The sequence below is a fragment of the Mastigoproctus giganteus genome, chromosome 6, assembly GCF_048544385.1.
Source record: "Mastigoproctus giganteus isolate SK-2022 chromosome 6, ASM4854438v1, whole genome shotgun sequence".
NCBI lineage: Eukaryota > Metazoa > Arthropoda > Arachnida > Uropygi > Thelyphonidae > Mastigoproctus > Mastigoproctus giganteus.
In genome coordinates, this window is record NC_143580.1 from 146225261 (window position 1) to 146251969 (window position 26709).

The 26709-nt window shown below is 37.3% G+C and overlaps 1 protein-coding gene across 1 annotated transcript in view; it reads right to left on the reverse strand.

Annotated features, from left to right (window-relative positions):
• Positions 1-26709, reverse strand: part of LOC150084640 (synaptosomal-associated protein 25-like) — a 145553-nt gene that overhangs the window by 18552 nt on the left and 100292 nt on the right. Inside the window, exon 7 of the mRNA XM_090375380.1 lies at positions 24194-24338. Coding sequence (XP_090231506.1) covers positions 24194-24338 — 145 coding nt within the window. The remainder of the gene's footprint in view (positions 1-24193; positions 24339-26709) is intronic.

Consider the following 26709-nt stretch of genomic DNA (forward strand, 5'->3'; position numbering starts at 1 on the left):
GGACAGAGCTTCCAACATTATGCATTTTGTTGATTCATTAAAAACCATTCCACAGACTTCTGTTGAATCACAAAGAGAGAATTTTCTGCAGTCTGTTTATTTATCACAAAGTTGAGAACTAGCCTTAGTGATAGGAGTATTGATGTTTTGTGTTTTTTAAAGTTATCAAAATACATAAAATAAAATTCATTTCTGATTTTAAATGTTGAAATTTTAAATAAAAAGCCTTCATTTTTAAGAAAGTTAATTTTTTGTTATTTTTTCACAAAGAAATTTATTTTAGTTATAAATAAAGAAATATATATAATGTTTTAGTCTTTATTTCCTGTAAATTGTTTAATTTTTAAATATAAAAACATACAGTAGATTTTTCTAAATTTATACAACCATTCTCGGGAATCATTAAAATTTCTCAGGAAATTCCAGGATGGAAAAAAACTCAATTACTTTAGAAAGAGTAATATTAAGAAGCCCAACTGCAGAATTACCTGGAGATCAGTATTTAAGGAATTGGTAGTGGATATTCAAGGGATTGAAGCTGTTTGTGCAGTGGTAGGGTTTCTCACTGGAAGTTGAAATGTAATGTACTACAATCAGCAAAACTATGGATAAGATTTTTGGTCAATGGAAGAAGGTCATTAGTATACAAGAGGGAAAGAATTGTACTTTGGTGAACACTAGCATTAATAGAGAAGTCAGAAGACAGAGAGCCATCTACCATCACCTGTAGTGAGCGATCTGAGAGAAAACTGGATATCCAATTACAAAAAAACAGTTGGCAAACCATAAGATGGAAGTGTATTTAGAAGACGTTTATGCCAAACACAAACAGAAGCCCTTGAAATGTCAAGAGCAACTGCTTGAGTTTCACCAAACTTTTCTATTGAATTTGTCCATAGATGGGTAACATAAGCCAGTGGATCAACACTGACAGAATCCATACTGGTGATCATTGATCAGATGGAAGGTTTCTAGATAGTTTAAGAGTTGGCAGTTAATTAATTTCGCCATTACTTTAGAAAGAGTAATAGTAAGTGCAATGGGATGATAATTGGATGGGAGGGATTTGTCATCCTTTTTAGGAACTGGCTGGATATGAGCAAAATTTTCAAGCAGAAAGAAAAACACATTTGGAATAAGAAAAAGAAAAAAGGCAACACAGAACATGATTAAATTTAGGAGCACAGGTTTTAAGGAACATGTGAAGAAATACCATCAGGAACTGCAGCTTTCTTAGCTTTAAGATTGTTCAAATCCTTCTGCCATCCTTTTGATGGAAGCTAATTGACATAATGTGGCTTCGACAGTGTCCCTGCACACACACACACTACTCCAATTTCCTCCAGTCACTATAAGGCAGAATAGAGGCAGTGACATTATACACTAGCTGATCCACAGGAGACAATGAATGGAGTATACCGGGAATGGTGGGAGGTGTTTTCCAAGATCATCAATACACGAGTTAGAAGAAAAATTGGATGCTAGCAGGTCAGCATTATCTTTGGCTGAAGTGGCAATAGAACCATCTGGTTTTGACAGAGGTTGGAAGAGAGATGGGCAAAAGTTGCAGCCAATAGCTTTGACAAAAGACCAGATTACTTGATTATCATTTAGGCAAGAAGCAAGTTTTCTACTCTCAGCCTGTTCGAAATCTAGTTTGGATTGATTAATAACGGCTTTACAATTGTTGCCCGCTTTGGTGTAAGCAGAAAATGAACCTGGAGATTTGGATACAAGCTAATTACTATATATAACATTCTTTTTTGGATATGGCTTACACATGGTAAAAATATACCCAGCTAATTGACATAATGTGGCTTCGACAGTGTCCCTGCACACACACACACACACACTACTCCAATTTCCTCCAGTCACTATAAGGCAGAATAGAGGCAGTGACATTATACACTAGCTGATCCAATAGCCTCCTAGAGAGTTACTAATAAGTTCGGTCTGGTGGACTATCAAAGTAGTGGTAGCCCACAGTTGGTGAATACCATTTTAGAGCTGTACTTGAAATGAAAGAAAGATTGGACCTTTCCATGATGTCCATCATATCCTCAAAAGACATCAAACATACTGCATGATGGAAGAGATGGATAGGGGGGAAAATTGCCAGAGCTTTGCTCTGGTGACTAAACATTGGTTCCATCAGTTCAAGCCTCCAATAAGCAAAGTGGTGGTATTGCACTGGTTGATCTGATCGCTGCTGCTCCACCATGTTACCAGCAATACTGGAGTACCACCCAGTATTGCCTGATAACACAGGGGGAGTGGCATTTTTCTGTGTAGTTGTTGTTATTTAGGAGAATTAGCAACTAAGGCCATATTTCTCTGGGGATATGCGGTGGTCATTCCCTGATTGTGACCACCAAATAATGAGGATGATCGCATCCTCCGTATTTGGTGGTCATGGGCTCGAACCGCGGTCTAATCAAGAAGTGTGTGCTACGCACTGCTGCTCCTGCCCACCTGGCTACGGAGGTGCCTCTCCACGTAGTGTGGATACCACACCTCGACCTCTGCAGTATATTAGGTGCTGTATTTGAGGACTTGCACACGTAAGTTATACCCAGGGTTACTTTTTTGATTTTTTTTTTGATTTGGTAGTTTTTTTGGCGCATCGGCTTCTGTGGCCATATTGCACCTCCCAAGGTTTTTGCGGTACTTTGATCCAAGCCCGAGGCGGGAATCGAACCCACGACCTTTGGGTTGCCGGGCAGGTACTTTACCCACTCGGCTAGCCCGGTCGGCTCCCAGGGTTACTAACCATTGTAAAGGTGCAAGCAGTGTTTTTGGTGTCACAGAATGACCGGACTACACCAAGATTCTGTCCTTGACTCGAATATCAGTTGCATCAACGTTTTAAACTTTCAGGTAGCAAGCCATGCTTGACATACCTGAGAGAATATCTGTGACAGCCTCAAGGACCTATCGTTACCTTTTTTTTTTAATGTTATATAATTTTAATTTTCGATATTACTTTCTGAATAATAATCGTTCATTGTATCAACTTTGGATGTATTTTGTATTTTATGAAATTGTTTTGGAGTGGCACTACTGGCCACTGTCTGTGCTTAACGTGATATTAAGAAGAGTTATTTGATTTTTATTAGTGATCACCTTGTTAACGAGTTGCATTGTAGTTAGGGTTGAGTGTTTTTGCACCATATCACGTAGTATTCAACTACTTATAGATATGCATTTATTCGACAGATGGAACATTCTTAGTTCTAATGGTCAACTGATTGTTTGCCTATGTTACAGCATAGTGTAAATACTTAACATTTTATCTGGCTATAATTTAAAATCTATTCTTTGGGACTAAGTGTACAAACCACCATGAAAATATGTTTAAGAAAATTCAAAAATCAGTAATATATTGGACATTACTGACTAGAGATTGAGAGAAGAAGAGGGATAATGTGCCACCTCACTGAAGATTAAAATAATAATAATAAAATAAATAGTGCAAAACTAATTGAATAATACATATGTATATATATTCCGGACTTCATTCTGGCTCGTTTTCGGATTACTTCAGGCGTAGTTGAAGTACTGCGGTGCAGTAAGCAAGGGGAATCTACTGCATTATGCTTCCCAAGAATAATCAACATGGCTAGAAGTGGACTGGCAGATCAGCTGAGGATTCTTTTCATTTTGCTAAAGACAGAGAGAAGTACAGCATGGTGATCGCCAACCTCCAATAGGAGACGGCATCAAAAGAAGAAGAAACAACAGATTTCAGCAGAAGAAATATTGAAGGGAAAGAGGCTTTGATATAATATAGTCAGACCTCTGGAAACCAGGCGAAAACCAGTTGTAATCAGCCTTCTGCACAAAGTGGGGCTCTGCTGTAGTCACCTTTCCTCTTCAAGAGCATCTTGTGGGATGCATGATGACTCTTCCTATGATTAAAGCCGGCCCCTTTCAAAATCAGCCACGTGGTAGGCAATGGTATACCACCACATTATCTGATGCCACACAGATAATAACAAAACCAACTCCAAAAACTGCTGTTAAAGGAAGACCTGCAATTAGATGGAAGGATGGGATCAGTGAACTTTTGGGCTTGACATTTTGCGATGCCGCTCGTATAGCATATGATCGATGCAGTTGGAGGATTTTGTTGGTGGCCACAACAGCTCCTCAGGGAACTATGTGACTGGAAGAAGAAATCTCTAGCCCCAACTGGTAGGAAAATTGGTAGAATCGCTGTCCTCCCAACACCGGGTGGAAAAGATCTGAGTGAGTTCTGTGGAAGGAAATTATGGGCATTTTTGTTGTTGTTGTTGTTGTGGGGGGTTTCACGGCACATAAGCTACTTTAACTATAATGCACCTATTCGTTAATTATAAAAAGGAAAAGAGAAAAGTCTCGTAAAGTCTGAAAAGTCATCAGAAAAGATTAAAAATTCCAGTTTGCTTGAGGTAGTGTAAAATTTCAGAAATATTGATATTGGCCTTGTCACCAATCAGATTCTCTAGAGTTACTGGTTGATGAAGGTTAACCAGTGATTGCGGGGTTGAAATTCTGTCTTGTTTATAATGGGGGCAATCAATGAGAATGTGTTTAACAGTCAGATTTATATAACAATGTGGACACTGTGGTGGATCATCTCCTGTGAGTAAATGAATGTGGGTCAGGTGAGTATGACCTATTCTTGCTCTTGAAAGTATTACTTCTTCTTGCCTAGATGTATGGACAGTGGAGTGCCAGATTTTCAGATCCTGTTTAATCTGAAGGAGTTTATTATTAGTTTGAGAATACCAGAGTGTTGTCCATTCTGATAGGCATGCAGCATGAATGATTAGTGCATAGTCTGATGCCGGAACAGGGATATTGGTTTAATCTAAGGTGATTGGATTTTTTGCAGCTTTATTGGCCAGTTTATTGCCCAAAAATATCAGTGTATGCTGGAATCTAACAGAAGGTAACCAACTGGTGGCGTTCTTCAATCTGCAGTAATAATCTTCTAATTTCATTTATAACAGGGTGAAATTTATCTGAGGAATTACACAAAGCCTTGATTGAGCTGAGGGAATCTGTAAATAACCGATTTTAAGGAACAGTCAGAATAGAGATTTTGTAAAGCTAGTTTAATTGTGAATAATAATTCAGCTGAAAAGATACTGAATTCAGATGGAAGGGATGCTGATACAATTGTATTCGGAAACACTGCATCTGCTCCAATGTTTGAATTGGATTTAGAGCCATCTGTGTATATTGGGAAAAAATCAATACAGGCATACCTCGAATAACGAATAGGATGAGTTTCACGAAATTACTTCGTTTTAGGAGGTAAAAATACTATGGCCAGAATAGGGATACGTTCCCACGTAAAGAAAATGAAAAGCTTTTTTTTCGAACAAAGAAAAGTTTTATTAAATAAACAGTCAACTTACATACAAAGTGAAATCACATTTTAAAATATGAGTCTAAAGTTGATTGCTTATGCTTTTTTTTCTCTTTCATTTAACAATTGCCTATACGGAGTTATTGCATTTAACACTGATCGCTTAACAATAAAACTTCTTCCTAAATCAGGATCATTTTCACTAAAAAAATTTAAAACGTTTTCAATGTCATTTAAACACCTTTTTAAATCTTTGGTTGTTAACACTTTTTCGGCAGGAACTTCTTTAACTTCGTCTTCATTATCTTTGTCTTCGTTGCTAACAAGGTTTTCTAAATCTTCCACTGAAAAACCATCATCTTCTGCATTCAATAAATTTCTAACATCCTCTTCATCGACATTTTCGAAACCTATTGATTGAGCCATCTGGATAACTTCATTTCTAATTTCTTGGATGTTATTTTCTTCTTCTAGTACAACTTCTGGCCATATTTTGCGCCAAACTCCATTTAAGCATTTCTTAGTGACTTCTTTCCAAGAACTATCAATGTTTTCAATTGCGTTTTTAATGGTGTAGTTTTTCCAAAAAGTTTTAACTGTCATTTCCTCTTTATCCTCTAGTTCAGTTAAATTGGTTAATGTTCGACGCAGATAATAAGCTTTAAATGATGCTATTACTCCCTGATCCAATGGCTGAATCAGGGAAGTTGTGTTTGCTGGAAGAAACACAACTTTGACAGGAATGCATGTGTCCAACGTGTTAAGATCAGTAGGATGTCCCGGAGCATTGTCTAACAACAAAAGAGCTTTTTCTTCAAAGTTGTTTTTTTTGACAATACCGTTTTACTTCAGGACAAAAGTGGTTAACAAACCAATCAGTAAATAACTCCTTGGTAATCCACGCTTTTCTATTTGCTTTCCATATTACAGGTAAATTCATTTTTATGTTACCTTTTAACGCCCTCGGATTTTCTGAATGGTAAACTAATAATTTTAATTTATAATCGCCAGAGGCATTTGATCCAAAGAGTAACGTTAAATGGTCTTTGGCTGCTTTGAACCCAGCAGCTGATTTTTCTTCAATAGAAATGAAGCTTTTTGTTGGTAGCCGTTTCCAGAACAAACCGATTTCGTCAACACTGAACACCAAATTTGGTGGAAAATTTTCATGTTCAATTATTTCCTTTAGTTTTTCTGGAAACTTATTTGCAGCTTCTCCTGTTAATTTTACACTATGAATCCTGGCCCGTTTTTTAAATTTCTCGAACCAACCACGAGAAGCCCCAAAGGTTTCCGTAATTTCTTCAGTTTGTTTAGATTTCAGGTGATTAAACTGGAATATTTTTTTTATGTTAAATGGGGCTTGAAATTGCGGACTTTGTTATATCGAAGCTTCGTTATCAGAGGTAACGTTAACCGAGGTATGCCTGTATATCTTTGAGTGTGAACTGCATGAAGTTGTCTGATATTTGATGCTTGCAAAATATTCTTTCCCCATTGACAGAGGTAAATGTCACAGGTCGGTATAGGAGGTGGAACCCATGGTGGCTGAGTACAAGTTGCTACCTGTTGTACGGAATGGATGGAAACATTCCAAACCTGCATTAGTTCAAGAAGGCGAAGACCAGCTTGGTTTTACTATGCTAGGTTCATTTCTGTACAGATTTTCTAATGGTGGATTGAAAAGGTTTGACTGAATGGGATGCGAGACAACTTTATATCTTGACAGCATACTTCAGCAATAGTGATTTCCTACATAAAGATAATGGGGGCTCGTGAGCACCAATGTAAAGGCTATGTGCTGGCAATGTTCTGAATGCACCAAGTGCAATCCTCAGCGTACTGTGTTGAACTGGATCAAGCCAGCATAATGTGCTCTTTCTGGCAGAATCATAGATGGGAGCTCCATAATGAAGATGGGATCTGATTAATGCCCTGTATAATTGAAGCAAGGATGTACAATCTGCACTCTATGTTAGGGCAGATAGTGCTCTCAGTATGTTTATCTTTTTTAGACAAGCTGTACATACCTTTTTAATGTGCTCTAAGAAATTTAACTTATCGTCCAGAATTAATCCTAGAAATCTGATGTTATTAGTGACTGGGATGGAGATAAAAGATATTTGAAGTTCAGGTTCTGAACGAAACTTGCATTGTCTACAAAAATTGATAGCAACTGTTTTCTGCTGTGAGAGTCGATAGTCATTGATACTGGCCCATTGTTTTATTTTATTTAGTGATATCTGAAGCTTTCATTCAATAGATCTCATGTTTTATGAATGACAGGAGATGGAAAGGTCATCTGCATAAAGGTAAGTCTCAACTGTATTTGGAAGTTTATTGATAGAATCTATTCTAAGAGCAAAAAGAGTGGCACTCAGTACTGATCCCTGTGGAACACCTTCTTCCTGAATGAACGTTGCAGAAAGGGCATGCTGGTATCGAACTCGAAACGATCTAGTATGTAGAAAATTCTTCACAAATATAGGAAGGATGCCTCGCAGACCAAGTTGTTGTTGTTTATTTGGTTTTTAGGAGCATTAGCAACTAAGGCCATATTGCTCCGGGATATGCGGTGGTCATACCCTGACCTTCCCGCATCCTCCGTATTTGGTGGTGACGGGCTCGAACCCCGGTCTAATCAAGAAGCGTGTGCTACGCACTGCTGCTTCTTCCCACCTGGCTACAGAGGCACCTTCGCAGACCAAGAGAATAAAGATCTCTAAGTATGCCATGCCACCAGGTAGTGTCAAAAGCCTTCTCTATATCTATTGAAACCATTATTAGATGTTCGTGTTTAACAAAGGCATTATGAATGGCAAATTCAGCCTTAACCATAAGATCCATGCATGACCTGTTTTGATGAAAGTCATATTGACTATGGCTCATTAACTGTTCTTACTCAATGATCCAGATGAGTCTACCATGGAAAATTATTTCAGAGATTTTGCTGAGACATCTTGAGAGGGATATTGGTCTATAGCTATGGGGATTTGTTGGATCTTTTCCAGGCTTTAGGAATGCCAAAACAGTAGAATGATGCCAAGAAGCTGGATAAACATTTTCTAGAAAAATATGGTTGTAAAAGACCAGGAGGAGGTGCAAATCTTTATCACCAAGATGTTGTAGCATGACATAATAGATCCCATCTGGTCCGGCAGCACCATTATGGGCTGTTCCAATGGCATGCAAGAGTTCGGAATATTGCAGAGGTTTGTTAAATGGCAGAAGGAGGGCAGTTTGAAAGTTAATAGAATGCTGTTCTGCATTGTTTTAATTCTTTGGAATGATAGATTATAAACCTTTAGATATTGTGATTTTAAAGGACTAGATAGATCTCGTCCATTGTAGGGGAGAGAGAGGGAGGGAGAGAGGGGGGGGAGAGAGAGAGAGAGAGAGAGAGAGAGAGAGAGAGAGAGAGAGAGAGAGAGAGAGAGAGAGAGAGAGAGGATTGGAGAAAGTACGGTAGGAAACTTACCAGAAAGCTGTCTAATTTTTTTCCATATTATTTTGGAGTCAGTGTTTTTGTTAATGCTTTATGCAAAATGGGTCCAGGATTCTTTCTTGGCTTGCCTTTGTATGAAATGTGCTTTTGCCTTTAATTTCTTATAATTAATGACATTGGTTGTGGTCGAACGTTGCCAAAATAAATTCTAAGCCTTTTTTTGCTTTGGTGCAATCCTTATTCCACCAATAATTATAATGCTTACGGCTCGGGGGATTTAAGAGTGGTACTGTGTCTTTAGCCACATTTAAAGGATGTGACGTGATGTATAATCTGTCACATTGTCAATAGGCTGGAGGCGGATTTTTTCCTCATCAAGGGAGATTGATGACTGAAATTTTGCCAAATTTTCTCGGACAAATTTTGATTTTCTGCAGGGTTGAGTTGAGTTGAAGGAATTAGCATTAGCATTAGTAGAGGCATTTGATGCAAGAAAGCAAGCTTATGCAGCATCAGCCAAAAAAAAAAATAAAGTAAAATAAATAAATAAAAAATAACCACTTCCACTTCACCCCTCTGTTCGTTCGAAATACCTGTCCAGCTGAGCCTTAAACTTATTTAGGCTATCAACTTCCACGACAAGGGATGGAAGTCTGTTCCACCTACCAACCACCCGCTGGCTAAAGGCAAATTTCCGCACGTCTATCCTACATCTCTTTCCTCAATTTGAATTCCTCAATTTGAATTTATTTCAAACGTCTTTCCTCAATTTGAATTTATGCCCTCTCAGGTGATTATTCTGAGCAAGAGGAAGAATCCCATCAGCATTGAGCATGCTCAAACCATCCAAGGCTTTGTACACCTCTATCAGATCACCTCGCTGGTGCCTAGTCTCCAGACACTGTAATTTGCAAAACTTAAGACTTTCTTCATAAGAGCACCTTTTTGTTCCATTCACTAATCTTGTTGCCCTTCTCTGTATTCGTTCCAGCAGCTCTACATCCTTCTTGAAATGAGGCCTCCAGGCCTGTATACAGGTACTCTAGATGTGGCCTGACCATTGCCTTATACAAGGGAATAATCACCTCCTTATCCCTGCTAGAAAAATTCCTATATATCATTGACAATACACCACGAGCTACTCTTGCAGCCCGTCTGCACTGCTCAGATAACTTCATATCTGCCTGCACAACCACCCCCCAGGTCCCTTTCATTCTCTACCACTGTCAGTGTAGTACCACAGAGTTGATAGGTTGCTCTGGGGTTGCTGTTTCCCATATGTAGTACTTTACATTTGTCAATGTCAAACTTCATTTGCCACCTCTCAGCCCATCTGCTCAACCTTTCCAGATCCTGTTGCAGCAGCATAGTGTCAGTAGTGTCCTTGACAACCCTGCCAACCTTCGTATCGTCTGCAAACTTGGACATTAAGCTTGATATACCATCATCAATATCATTTAAATACAGAAAACAATAAAGGACCCAATACTGAACCCTGAGGGACTCCACTAATAACATTAGTCCACGATGAGCAGTGTCCATTGATTACCACTCTCTGTCTTCTCCCCCTCAACCACCCCTTTATCCATAGCAGCAATTTGCCTCCAATGCCACACTGCTCCAATTTGTGCAGCAGTTTTCCATGTGCAACAGTATCAAAAGCCTTTCTAAGATCCAAGTATATAATATCAAAGTTATTCCCTGCATCCAGTTCTTTTGTGACTGCATCATAGTATCCAATCAAATTGGTCAGGCAAGACTTCCCCTTAACAAAACCATGCTGTGTCCAAGCTATAACTGATGTCTTGTCTAGATGATCCTGCAGTGCTTCTTAACCAGTGCCTCCATTAATTTTCCGGGAACAGAAGTTAAACTCACAGGTCTATAATTACTTGTGTCAGCCTTTGATCCTCCCTTGTGAATTGGGGTCACATTTGCACATTTCCAGTCTATGGGTACCTCCCCTGAGTCCAAGGAAGCTCTCATAATTATGGCTAAGGGATTGTTTACTTCCTTTGCTGCCTTCTTTAATATAACTGGATAAATGCCATCCACCCCAGGTGCCTTTCCTGTGCTTATCTTCAACAATTTCTCCTCCACTTTACTCTCAGTTATTACAAGATTCTCTAGCTTACTGCTAGAGTTGAATACACCTCTGGCATTCCCCTCGCTGAATAACTCCTCATGTGTGAATGTCGATGCAAAATATTCATTTAGTTTGTTAGCTACCTGAGCAGGGTAATCAACAGTTGACCCATCGATATCAAGTGGACCAATCTGATTCATCCCCTGTCCTTCTAGAGTTTACATAAGTAAAGAACTCTTTGCTGTTTTTCTTCGCATCCCTTGCCAAGGAGCTCTCGTAATCTGCCTTCGCCTGCCTAACCTCCTTTGTAACTTGGTTACAGATCAACTTGTATCTATCATAGGCGTCTGTGTCATGTGTTAATTTGTATGTATCCAATGCATTTTTCTTCTCTGCCATATGCCTCATTAGTTCATCTGACATTCATTTAGGCCTAAACCTTGAACAATATTTCTTAGTTGGTATGTAAAGCCTAGTAGCTTGCAAGATAAGTTCTTTGAATGCTTCCCATTTTCTGTGCTATCAAGAAGTTGCATACTATTGGGAAGTGGTCACTGCCCATGGGATTATTTATTATGTACCACTCTATGGTTGGAACCAGTACTGGAGAACAAATTGAGATATCTATTGCTGAAGTGTGTCCAGTTGGGAGCTGTACATGCGTGGGTGCACCAGTATTAAGAAAGATGAGACTTAGTGCCTCTAAAAAGCTTTCAAATAGTTGACCCCATCTATCTAACTTAGTAGCGCCACATAAGAGGTGATGCCCATTAAAGTCCCCTAATATACAGAGAGAGAGGTAAGTGTATGAAGAGGTCTTCAAGATCTTTTAAAGAGAAAATATGGTTTGACAGCAGGTAGATTGAGACAAGTGCTATTGCAATATTGAGAGTTTAAAAACAGCAACAGCTTCTATTTTCGTTCGAAGTGGTATATGTTTAGTTGGGATCATTGAATTTACTAGGATTGCCACACCACCACCACTATGAGTAGCATTAGCTGCATTTTGATCCCTTCGATAAAGGTAATAGTTCTTTATCGAAGGAGAAATTTGCGAGGTGCGGAAATTTTCCTTTAGCCAGCGGGTGGTTAATTGCTGGAACAAACTTACATCTGTCGTTGTGGAAGTTGATAGGTTGAATAAATTTAAGGAGGAACTGGACAGGCATTTGGAGGGAATGGTGTGATTTTTTTTTTTTTTTTTTTTGGCTGATGCTGCATAAGCTCATACATTTGCTTTCTTGCATCACATGCCACTACTACTACTAGGTTAGATACGTTTCCTGAAGGCAAAAGGCAACTGGAGAATAATGAATAATTAGATCTTGGATATCATCTGTATTGCAAATGAAAGCTTCTGTAATTCCATTGTGAAATACAAGGCATTATTTGTGTTTAGTTGATTTTGACTGCTTTTTGAAGGTGACTGGTTTATGACGTTCTAATTTTTGTCTATTTTTAGGAAAAGTGGCCTACCAGTGTCAATTTCTTCTTCTTCGGCATGGATTTCTAAAATAGGATCTTCCTGTATAGATGTGCCATCTGTTTCCATGGCCGTGTCCTGAACATTTTTCATTGCATTTGAGTTTGTATTATGGGATGTGGTAGCAATCGCTGTAGGAGGAGATGCCGCGTATTGTCAGAGGAGTATTATTTGCTTGATCTGAGGTCTTGGATTGTTGTTTGTGTACACTTGGTTGTAGCTCTGAGAGGACATTTCTAGCCCAATCAAAAATTGATTTATGAGTAGGAACTGTGACAACAGTTTGAATGGAGACTGCTTGATATTTTTTTAACAGCATTTGCATAGGTAATATTTTGATTTATAGTTGGTACAGCTAGTTTTCTTGCTTCTTGGTAACTGACTTTGTTCTCAACCTTGTATTTTACTATTTTTTTCTCGGTTTTCCACTCTTCACATGTCTAGGAATATGCAGGATGGTAACCTTTGCAATTTGGTTAGATCATTTTTGTAGCTGCACAACTTCTATTAGAATAAGTAGCGACCTGGAGTGTGGGGTGTTGGAGGTTTCAGGGACGGGTGGCGGTCATCGTGGAACGGGTGGGTATATGGGATGTGTTAGGGTAACAAAGAATAGGAGTAGGAGCATGTATGCTTCCATGTATACCAATGCTAGAAGTATAGTAAATAAATTTGATGAATTTGAAGTGTTGGTCAAGACATCAAAGGCGGATATTGTTGGGATATCAGAGACATGGTGTCACACTGATATAAGGAATGCCGAACTGGAATTTGGGGAGTACAATGTGTACAGAAAGGATAGACAGGATAGGAAGGGAGGATGTGTTATGCGGTTAATTAAGAAAAACATAAAATCAAAAGAAGTGCATCCAGTTGATATAGATGAACAGTGCACTGTTGAGTCAGTTTGGTGTGACATAAGCACTGCGAAAGCAAAAATAAGAGTAGGAGTGTGTTATAGGCCTAATGACTCGAATGAGTACAATGAACAATTGTACAGAGAAATAGAGTGGGCTAGTAAATCGGAATGTCTTATAATGGGGGATTTCAACTTCCCAGATATTGACTGGAACTTGTGGGTTGGGCACTCACACACTAGTCAGACATTTGTGGATTTATTGGATGATTGTTTTCTGCAGCAGCATGTTCGAGAGGCAACCAGAGAAAGTAATACTCTTGATCTGGTTATCAGCAGTGATCATTCATGTATTAGGAATTTGCAGATAAAAGAACCACTAGGTGGCAGTGATCACAGTGTACTGATGTGGGATTTACTTAAAGATTTAATTACCATCAGGGGTAAAGGAAAGGGTTTTTGCTTCGTTAAAGGCGAGTACAGTGGTCTCCAACAGTTTTTAAATTCTGTACAGTGGAATCAACTGATGATGTTATCAACAGTAACTTCTAAGTGGGAAGCATTCAAGGAATTAATCGTGGATGCTACTAAAAGTTTCATACCTATTAAGAAATATTGTTCAAGGTTTAGGCCTAAATGGTTGTCAAATGAACTAATGGGACTCGTAACACAGAAGCCTAGGATAGCTACAAGTTGATCTGTAACCAAGTTACAAAGGAGGTTAGGCAGGCGAAGGCAGATTACGAGAAATCCTTGGCAAAAGATGCTAAGAAAAACAGCAAGGATTTCTTTACTTATATAAACTCTAAAAGGAAGGGGATGAATCTGATTGGTCCACTTGACATCGATGGTTCGACTGTTGATGATCCTGCTCAGATAGCAAACAAACTGAATGAGTATTTTGCATCTACATTCACACGTGAGTAATTATTAAGGTTTGAAAATGGCAGAAGGTTATCAAATTGTAGCAGGATACTTAATGATTTTGTAATAACTGAGAGCAAAGTGGAAGAGAAATTGTTGAAGTTAAACATAAGTAAAGCACCTGGGGTGGATGGAATCTATCCAGTTATATTAAAGGAGGCGGCAAAGCAACTAAGCAAACCCTTAGCCATAATTATGAGAGCATCCTTGGACTCAGGGGAGGTTCTCACGGACTGGAGATGTGCAAATGTATCCCCAATTCACAAAGGGGGATCGAAGGGTGACACGAGTAATTACAGACCAGTTAGTTTAACTTCTGTTCCGGGTAAAATAATGGAGTCGCTGGTTAAAGATGCATTGCAGGATCATCTAGACAAGACTACAGCAATAATTCAGACACAGCATGGGTTTGTTAAGGGAAAGTCTTGTCTGACAAATTTGATAGGATATTATGATGTGGTTACAAAGGAACTGGATGCAAAAAATAATTTTGATATCATATATTTGGATTTCAGGAAAGCTTTTGACACTGTTGCGCATGGAAGACTATTGTACAAATTGGAGCAGAATGGTATTAAGGGTAAGTTGCTACAATGGATAAAAGGATGGTTAAGTGGGAGAAGACAGAGGGTGGTAATCAATGGGTGCTGCTCTTCTTGAACTAATGTTATTAGTGGAGTCCCACGGGGTTCGTTGTTGGGTCCACTGTTGTTTTGTATATTTATCAATGATATTGATGAAGGTATATCAGGTTTAGTGTCGAAGTTTGCAGATGATACAAAGGTTGGCAGGGTTGTTAATGACAGTGTGCTACTGCAACAGGATCTAGATAATTTGGGCAGATGGGCTAAGAAGTGGCAACTGAAGTTTAACCTTGACAAATGCAAAGTACTGCATATGGGTAGAAGTAACCCCAGAGAAACGTACCAACTGTGTGGTACTACACTTAAGGTGGTAGAAAATGAAAAAGACCTGGGAGTAATTGTGCAGGCAGATATGAAGTTTTCTGAGCAATGCAGACAGGCTGCCAGGGAGGTCATGGGGTTTTGTCAATGATATATAGGAATTTTGCTAGCAGGGAAAAGGAGGTGATTATCCCTCTGTATAAGGCAATGGTCAGGCCACGGCTTGAGTACTGCGTACAGGTCTGGAGGCCTCATTTTAGGAAGGATGTAGATTTACTTGAGCGTGTACAGAGAAGGGCAACAAGATTGGTGAGGGGAATGAAGGGATCCTCTTACCAAGAGAGGCTTAAGTTCTGCAAATTTCAGTGGCCGGAGACTAGGCACCTGCGCGGTGATCTGATTGAGGTGTATAAGGCCTTGAATGGGTTCAGCACGCTGAATTCCTTCCACTTGTTCAGATTACGAACCTAAGGGGGCATAAATTCAAATTAAGAAAAGACAGATGTAGATTAGATGTGCGGAAATTTGCCTTTAGCCAGCGGGTGGTTAATTGCTGGAAGAAACTTCCATCTGTCGTTGTGGAAGTTGATAGGTTGAATAAATTTAAGGAGGAACTGGACAGGCATTTGGAGGGAATAGTGTGATTTTTTTTGGCTGATGCTGCATAAGCTGATACATTTGCTTTGTTGCATCGCATGCCACCACTACTACTACTACTACTACAGTCATTTTATATGTGGTCCGAGGACCCACAGTTGGGGCAGACAGGAATTCCTCTACATACAGTTTGAGAATGGTCATACTTTCGGCATTTATAACATCTTAAAGGGTTGGGAATGTAGGGGCGAATGCAGCAAAATAAATAACCTGCTTTTACAGAGGGTAAGTTTGGGGTATTGAAGATAAGAATAATATTTCTGGTAGGTGCCAGTTGATTATCTTTTTTAATCATTATTCTTTTTGCTTCAATCACGCTCTGTCCCTGCAGTTTTTGGGTTATTTCTTCCTCGGTGACATTTAATAAATCCCAACTATATATGACACCCTTAGATGAATTTAGGGTTGTGTGAGGAGATATTTTTACAGGAATGCCAGCAAAGCTTGTTAGTTGTAAAAGTTTATCAGAATGTCTTTGGTTCGTGGTTTCTATTAGTAGGTCTCCCGATTGCAGTGTTTTCACCATCTTGGGAGATCCTGCAATACCCTCCAGATATTTCTGTATGACAAACGGAATCAATTTACTCATAGGCTGACTAGTAAGTGAGTGGATGATTAAGAACAATGGGCAAGGTTGCTCCATCCGATCAGTCTTTTGTCTCTGGATTTTCGTTCTCAATATCCTGATGGTCTGTGTTTGCCACGTTTTCTCCTTTTAGCCCTTGGCAAGAGGACTTTTCTGCCAAGGTTCCCGGCCCCGCCACGGGAAGGCAGGAGCAGTATGACCTTAGTTGCTGATGCTTCTGGACAAGGAAGGAAGTGTTTGGGAGGTTTAGATCTTTTCGCAAATAAATTTGTTCTACTGGTTTGACAATTAATGGTGTACTCAGTAGTAAGAAAAGGTGGGGGGGACATGCATATGAAGTAAAGAAATTTTTGGATATAGCGTGCACACAGTAAGAATATACCCAGCTCCTTGCGATAACATGGCCTCGAAAATGCCCCAACACTTCAAGCCTCTAATAAGCAAAGCGGTGTTGCACCAGTTGATGAGTTATCTACCACCTAGTATTGTCTGGTAACACTGAGGGGGAAGCATTCTGCTATACACGGTGTGTGGGCACCACACTGTTACCCCTGCTCATGTTGGTTTGCACCTGGGTGGTCACCTCCAGTATGCTAGGTGCCTTACTTGCACATGGGGGTTTTACCCAGGGTTACTAACAGTCCCACCACCATGAAGATGCAAGCAGAGGATTTAGATTTTATGTAGAAAGAGTTTGCTTGGCCGACTGTGGGACATTTCAATCCAGTTTCAGGATTCGGGATTTTAAATGCATTTTGGGACTGTTTCAAGAAATTTGAATGGGTGGTCATCCTAGTTAACAGTCTTGTTTTATAAAAAATATTTTGTTATTCTATTTTGTATGTGCCTAAATTGTTCATGAGATATACACAATTCTGACAATATACATATTTGAGGGAAAAAAAAACTCATCTGTTGAATTTTCTGATCATATTCTACCATGTGTGTGTGTGTGTGTGTGTGTGTGTGTGTGTGTGCGTAGTAATTGATAAGTCTGATAAAGTTGAATGTGAATATCCTATATGTTATGATGAATTAAGAAAATAAGTTGAATTGCAAAGCCAATTAGAGTAAAATGATTAAACAAATAAAATAAAAGGTGAGATAGCTATCATCAGAAATGGGTGGGCAAATTTAGTTATAAGTCGAAAAAAGGGGATAGCAAAAATCTGATGTTAGCTAAAGTAAATATTGATACATGGTCAGGTATTTCATCAGGAGACTACACCACCATTTATCAGGAACTGCGTTTCTATACTTGTCCATAACAGTGGAAGAGAAGCAAAATAAAACAAAAGCTAAAATAAAATATAAATAGGTGTTTTCAGAGTAGGAAATAAAAAAAAAAATTTTTGAATTTTATGTAGGTTTTACACAATTTTGGAAAAACTATTGGTGTTGGAATTTGGTGGAAAAAGTATATAAATTTGATGACTTAAATTTAGAACAAGCAAATGGTATAGGGCAAGGTATTAAATTGAGTATAGGGAAGGGATAAAGGAGTAATTAAATAAAGACGAAAATAACAATAGAGGATAGCTTGCACGTTCGTATCACCCTCGTATTGCACTAATAGCTTTACGAACGGGAAAGTAAAAAGATATTAAATGTACTAGGCTAGCTGGGGTTGTAAAGCCCAACCTTTTAGAAAGGGCTCTGGCTTTGTAAGTGTTAGTATAAAAAGGAGACTAATACCAAATGCTTGTGATGAAGGGAAAACGAATCAAGAACGAAACGAAATCAAGAGTCGAAAAAGGCCTAAAAACTGAAAGTATAATAAGAAAATAGAGAATAAAAACGATACCTGGAATTTTCAAGTATTTTGTAGCAGAAAGAAGGAGGCAGGAAAATATAATGAACATATTCAGTTGAGTTGATAAATGTAACTTTTCCCTTGTAAATTCCCTTTACCCTTGATCGTAGTTGCATCTTTAAGTAAATCCCACATCAGTACACTGTGATCACTGTCACCTAGTGGTTCCTTTATCTGCAAATTCCTAATGCATGAATCATCACCGCTGATAATAAGATCGAGATTATTACCCCCTCTGGTTGCCCCTAGAACATGTTGCTGTAGAAAACAATTCTTCAATAAATCCACAAAAGTCTTGCTAGCATTAGCATTATTGCTATTGCAGTGGCTAAGTTTTCACAATTAAACCACGTAGGAAAAGGGTTGCTGCTACATTGAATGCAGAGGGACATTCTATGCATGAAATACCCAAAAGGATTCACCGTAATCAGTCAACAGTGGCATGTTTATTATGAAATAATCAGGAACAGGCCCTTATCAAAAAGAAAGGAAGTGGATGTACACGAATATCTTCTGCAGCACAGGACAGGCTTCTGGTCCTGTCTGTATGTCCATCCAAAAATGTAGCACATCACCCAAGAAGAAAGCTACGTTTGATGCAAAGAATGAAAGCTGAGCATTTAATGGGGAAAAAGAGCATGCCAGTGCTATAAGGATCACTGGAAATTATTTTCTCTGATGAATCAAAATTCAATTTGCATGACATGCACAGCTAACAGGCTGTTAGTAAGTAAATTCTGCTGTACAGGGCATTCTTGACACAAAATTACTTCCCACAATCAGAGATCACTATGAGGGTATTACCAATTGCATTTTTCCAGGATGACTTTGCTCCGTGTCATAAAGTCAAAACCATAAGTACTACCTCAAAAAATTAGAAAAGTTTTAAATTTATGAAACATTGTACAATTTCTTAAATCAATGTAATTTATTTACCTGTCTTTACTGTCCACAAGTGCAAAAATGGTTGAAGGATAATTCAATTCACACAAAAACATGGCCTGCGAACAGTCTAGACTTCAGTGAAATTGAAAACTGTTGGAACAATACAGGTGTTTCAGTAATACAAAAGAAACCAAAAAAACACTTAAGAGGAGACGTTAATCCGTGTTTGATACCACGAGATTTCATGGGAATACATTCAGAACTTCATCCAGTTAATGCCACAACGACGTGTGGCAGTCATCAAAGCAAGGAAATATTAGTGTGCATTTTGTTGTATTTTTTAGTTATACAAATTTTGTATAGCTGTCTGCCATCCTAGTATATGTAAAATAATGAAAAAAAAAAAAAAAATCACTGCTTTCATAGAATTTTTGTTATTATATGAACCATAAGTAACATGTCCTGTGATTTTAGAGAAAATTACTTGTTTCATTATATATTTACTCATCTGAACACAATTAAAAATTAATTTAAAAAAAAGTTTAACAAATTTTAAAAAACGACTTTCCTCCCTGAAGCTGACAATGCTTTTCAGCCATATGTAGTGATCACAGGAATGAAAATTACCAAGTACGTGTGAATCTTAAATAGAGATAATTAGTCTTTGCACATGTGTGTAAAAGACCACGAATCAGAGATTAGATATGGCCGGTGAACATTAATAGAATTCTCGTGTAATTTAATTGACGGTTTCTGCAATTAATAGTCTTGTATAATTACGTTGGACACTAAATATTTTGGCCTCGTTGACTAAAAATTATGTTTTTCATTAACGGCATGAAAGGCTAATTTTGTGACGCTGCTGAACGAGAAGCAAGAACTGAGGATGAGTGCTGTTTAACCTGAAATTTAAGAGGAAACCGTGTAGGTCCTTGATAAGACAAGTCACAATCACCGCAAGAAATGTTGTCCAGGTCATTTATTTGAGTTGCGAACGAGGAAAGGACTGAGCAATTGTTCAGTATATCAAGTAATTTCTGTACTGTCTGGCTACAACCTTAAATTTGGTATCTTTAAAAAATGTGCTAAGCTGTTTGTGTCACTGTTCAACATATGGGACAGAAATAAAGTATTTTTTGATGCTACTATTGTTGGTGTGTAGTTTTTTGTAGCCTATCCTTAGCTTGTACCCTAATTAGGTTTATAGTAGCAAGGGGGGGTAACTCCTGATTAATATCTATATTTCTGAGTCTAAAGCAGATTTCGTTGTTGAATGTTTATAGGCATTGAGAAATTGATTAAAGATAATAGACCTTTTGTAGGTGAACAGGTGACAGCTGTTATAATGCAGAAGCATATCAGTGTTTGTCAGTTTACGATGGATGTTAAATTGGATTTTATTTGAGTCCTGAGTAAGCGTGAAATTTAGAAAATTTAATGACAGTATCCATATTTTCTCTTCCCAATGTAAAACTGAGTTGTCAATCCCATTGGCAATTGTATACTTTGTCTCGAAAGATGATATAGTTGGCTTCAACTAAGATTTTAATTAAGTGAAAAATTTCATTAATAGGAAGCTTTGTATAATTAATCAGTATGGAGTTATTATTTAACATATCCCAAAGAATGTAACACCCAGTGAGAATAAATTATCATTATCACAGAGTCTACAGTCCTTAAGGTTATTCCTTTATAACTGAGACATAGTAATATATTCATTTTTACTTGCTAAAACTGATTATATAAATAAGTTAGTTTAAGTAAGACTAAATGCAACTGGGCATAATATTTTTAAGAGTTATAATTGTCTATATAATAGTGTAAAGGGTTTGAAATGATGATTTCAAACTGTATCTCATATTGTGCTCATCCTTCACAACAAGTTACCAAGTACTGCACTACCTCGAATAAGTAACGCTTCACTAATAGAGAACATTATTCTCCAGAATAAGTAACAATAGTCTTCTCTATTAGTGAAGCGTTACTTATTCAAGGTAGTGCAGTGTATAGTAACTCGTTGTGGATGAGCACAATATGAGATACAGTTGAAATGATGCCTTTTACGCTGCTTTCATAGTTTTTTCTTTAAGAGTTGTCTATGGTGTTTTTACACCGATATTATATAGATACTTTTATAATATCGATTATAATATAGGTTAGATTCAATTATATCAGATACCTCCACTTATCTTGAAGTAGACCCGGCACTTTTTACTAATTTGGTCAATCGGTACAATAAAACGTTAACTATGTATCGAAAAAAATGACTACATTACTATGTCTCAGTTAAAGGAATTGAAGGCCAGCACATACAATATTCCTGCACACTTTTTGGTCAGGTAAAATTGCACAAGACTGGTTTTCCTATTTGGCCCATTGTTTTTTTACAGAAACTTGGCATTTTCCTCCTTAGCCACATATGTATGTAGTATTATTAAACCCTTCAGACAGGGGATACAATTTGTGATAAAATACTACGATACATTATTTAATAACCTTAAGGACTGTAGACTCAGTGATAATAATAATTTATTCTCACTGGATGTTACTTCGTTATGTACAAATGTAAACGTTGAATACACATTAGATATTCTTTGGGATATGTTAAATAATATCTCTATACTGATTAATTATATGAAGCTTCCTATTAAAGAAATTTTTTACTTAAACTCTTAGTTGAAGCCAACTATATCACCTTTTGAGACAAAGTATACAAACAAATTTTTGGTTTGCCAATGGGATTGAGTCTAAGCAGCTTAATATCGGAGGTTTATCTCCCAATGATTGAACGTATACACTTGACGCCTTTTCTACCCCGTATCATATACAATGGGAGGTATTTAGACGATTTTCTTGTTATTACTGATAGTAGCACTATCCAAGACATTTTACATTCGTTTAATTATATTCATTCCAGACTCAATTTTACGTTGGAAAGGGAAAATAAGAATATTAAGTCAGGCTATGTATAAGTATAGTGCAAAAGCATCATTAATACATAGCCAAATCTGAATGAACAGAATATTAACAAAGCGGCATTGTTTTAAGTTATATCTCATATTGTGAATACCTTCACAACGAGTTGCCATGATATTGCACTACTTTGAATAAGTAACGCTTCACCCGAGGAGAAGACTATAAAGCGTTTATAGTCTAAATACACCATACACCATCAGGCATCTCTCATATTGTGGAGTTATACTTCATAACTGTTTTGCCATCATTGCATCACTCGGGTACCTAACTACCCACCAAAGAAGGGCCAAATAGCCCTGAAACAATGCCATTTGGGTGGTGGTATCCATCTGAGAATAAGTAACATTAGTCTTCTCCTCAGGTGAAGCGTTACTTATTTGAAGTAGTGCAATATCATGGCAACTCGTTGTGAAGGTATTCACAATATGAGATATAACTTAAAACGATGCCGCTTTGCTAATATTCTGTTCATTTAGATTTGGCTATGTATTATTGATGCTTTTGCACTATACTTATACATAGTCTAGACTTTTCCATAGCTTGAGGCTTATGCTCTAAACGCTTTATAGGATATTAAGTCATTAAAATTTCTAAATTTCATGCTTAATCGGAACTCGAATAAAATCCAATTTAATATCTATTGTAAACCATCAAACACCGATATGCTTCTGCATTATAACAACCATCACCCATTCACCTACAAAAGGTCTTCTGCATTATAACAACCATCACCCATTCACCTACAAAAGGTCTATTATTTCAATTTCTCAATGCCCGTAAATATTCAATGACAGAATCTGCTTTAGACTCAGAAATACAAATATTAATCAGCAGATTCTTAAACAGGAGTTACCCCCATGCTACTATAAACCAAATTAGGGTACAAGCTAAGGATAGGATACAAAAAACTACACCAACTAACAATAATAGCAGCAAAAAATACTTTATTTCTTCCATACGTTGAACAGTGCCATAAACAGTTTAACACATTCTTTAAAGATACCTAATTATGATTGTGGCCAGACCAATACTGAAATTACAAGCTATACTGAACAATTGCTCAGTCCTTTCCTCATTCACAACACAAATAAATGACCTGGTATACATTTCTTGCAGTGATTGTAACTTGTCTTATCAAGGATCTACGCAGTTTCCTTTGAATTTTCGGATTAAACAGCACGTGTCCTCAGTTCGTGCTTCTCGTTCAGCAGCATCAGAATTAGTCTTTCATGTCATTAATGAAAAATATACATTTTTATTCAACAAGGCCAAAATACTTAAGTGTCCAACGTAATCATGCAAGACTTAATTGCAGAAACCATTGAAATTAAATTACATGAGAATTCTATTAACGTTCACCCGCCATATCTAATCTCTAATTCGTGGTCTTTTACGCACACGCGGAAAGACTAATAATCTCTATTTAAGATTCGTTCTCACAGATACTTGGTAATTTTCATTCCTGTGATCACAACATACAGTTGAAAAGCGTTGTCAGTTTCAGGAAGGAAAATCGTTTTTTTAAAATTTACGTAAACTTTTTAAAATTATTTTTTAACTGTTTTCAATTTATTATTATTTATTATTATTATTATTATGGTTTTACTGTAATCATTTTGGTTTAATGTAGTATTCGTTTTAATTTCTGGAAAGTACCATATGGAAGTGTTTTATGTATCATATTGAGGTAAACTTCTCTTATTCTTTTACAAATATTGAAATCAACTTAGAACATACTGAGCATCATAGCTCTGGTTTATACTATTAAATTTACCCATAAGGCATAAAAGTAAAATTTTTTATAATTAATACTTTCATATGTGTATTTTATTACTTATGTTCTTTCAGCAATTTCTAAAAGATCAGCTGCCAGCTAATCTTTTAAAAAAGGACAAACAACCTAAAAAATGAGGTGATGCAATTTTTTTGAGGACTATTGTACATTAAATTAAAACAGCCAATATTATCTTGGGCGATTTTTTTTGCTATTCTTTGGTGGCTACTGAAAATAAATTGACATTTTACAAGATAACTAAAGAATTTACTGGCACTGATGTGTAGCTATGTGAATCTTATTATGCAAAATGCAAACAATGGGAACTGATTCTTTTTCTGTTATTCTGATTTAATTTTCTGTAAGTTATTATAAATTCAAAATTAAAATTGTTTTATTCTTTATAATTAGATTAAAATTTACTAAATAACATGTAAATTAACTCACCTTTTGGTTGATTGTATCTAACTGAACATTTTGAGATTCTATTTCATTTCCCATATCAATAGCCATATTGCGAAGATTACCAATCATGCTGCTCACTTGTTGCATATTGTCCTCCATTTCGTCTTCACGAGCATCACTTGTAATTCTATTAAAGTGCAATTTTGGTGAGAATACTTTATTAAGAGAAAATAAATTATGTTAATAAAATTTCACAAATATTTCTGATGTTAAGTGGCATAAAACTAAAACATGAATATAAAGAAATTTTGCTACTTGGGAGTTGTTTTGCTATTTAATGCTTGATGTATTAAAATGACAGAACAAGAGAATGATCAATGCAAAGAAGCAAAGCCTCTATAGTAGTCACTATAAAAAATACAAATAATAAACTAAAACAAAAATCAGATCAAATAAAATGCCTCTGAAATTTTCTCTTCCCATCAAAATATTTATCTAATTCCTCATTAAATCTAAACAAGATCTCTGCACAGCTAGGTAATAACTTGTTCCAATAGCTGATTATTTTTTTCCTAAAGGTGAATTTCTTTGTAACCAGTCTACAATTATCTTTCCTTAATATGAATCTATATCCTTTTGTTTGCATCTTTCTAGAAAGAAAAAAAATCGTGTGTATCCCGTACGCACGAAAGATGTTTTATGTGTAAACACTTTGACGACACCTACTAAATTTCAAACAGCTAGAACCGAAATCATGAACGATGCAATTTATGCTCGTGCCCACTACTTACTCTACTGAATCAATGTTTGGAAAAGGTTAGGCCAATAGCCTAATTACCCATTTGATTGCAGCCATTTCTTGAATAGTATGATTGCAACAATACAAGTATCTGTATCATTAATAGGATACATAGGATACACATGCCCACTGCTTACTCTACTGAATCGATGTTTGGAAAAGGTTAGGCCAATAGCCTAATTACCCATTTGATTGTAGCCATTTCTTGAATAGTATGATTGCAACAATACAAGTATCTGTATCATTACAATCATACTATCATGTTGGATCATATTACTTTGTCACAAATTACACATGCAGCGCTACGAGATCTGCACGAAACAACAGTATCCACGCATAATACGCTATTGAAACTATGACTTGGCTCAGGATCTCAACGAGTACAAGCGTGAGATGGTAATGCTGCCCATTCCATTTCGCAATGAGGAAACAGAAATACTGTCAGAGATGAAATATTTCATGATCTACGACAACAATGAAGAGCTCATACTAGATCGTAAATTGTATGAATCGGATTTGGACATTTGCAAAACAATTGAAATATGCCTAAGACGATGTGTCAAGACAATGATGATGTTGACCCTGATGAAGAATGTGGTAATGAACTGCATAACCTTGTAACGTGGCTGCGAAAAGACTGCTTTCGAAACTTGTACCATCAACCAAACAATGAGATGAATGAGGATCTAAAGCTTGCCATGCTCAACCAACTCAGCACAACTGCAAAGAAACGCAAAAGCTTGTTGACCAACGAGGACTTCTGCAACTTAATGAGAATGACAAGCAAAATATTCTACTGATACATGTAATTTGGAGTCTGTTATCTCCCAATTGCAAACCGATTCAAATATTCTTGACCCACCCAGCTAGTTGCAAAAAAACATTTATGATTTGCCTCTTGATGGAAATATACAATAGCTTCAGTAATACAGATGGGTACTGTAATGCCTACATTACATGCGCTTCAACTGGTAAGGCTGAAGCACATGTAATGTAATGATCTTGGATGTGCTCAGAGCTGGCATAAACCAGCTCTGAGCACATCCAAGATCACCTCCCATGATCCTTTGTGCAATCTCCTTTCCCGACTCTGTTCGTTTTGCCTGTCACATGTTTTTTCCACAACCAACTGGTTCATGCCAGTTTGAGCTCATCCAAGTGGTATGTATGCCCCGAATCAAATGTTTTTCCACAACCAGCTAGTTTATGCCAGCTCTGAGCACATCCAAGATCACCTCTCATGATCCTTTGCACAATCTCCTCTCCTGACTCCATTTTTCTTTGTTACGAAATGGAAATGACGTCAAATGACATCATTTCCACATCGTAAAACTGTAACAAATTGATTTTACTACTGGCCAAAATTTAGTAGGTGATCTGCAAGCTCACCTATCATGATCCTTTGAGTGATCTCCTCTCCAGAGTCTGGAGAGGAGATCACTCCAACACTTTTCTTTGTTATGAAATGGAAATGATGTCAAACGAGGTAATTTCCTTGTTGCAAAATCATGACAAATTGATTTTACTACCGTCAAAGGTGTTTACACATCAAAAATTCCCCCTCACCATCATCACATCACACCTTTTAACACCTTAATTTGATCCCCACCCCACACACAGCTAACCGATTTTCAAACTTTGCCTTTGCAGCTTAGAGCTGAAGTTTCTTATCATATAAGGTGTCCTTGCATCAACAACTAATCTTGATGCCTTCCTTCGCACCCTTTAATGCAAGTCAATATCTCTCCTGATATGTGGC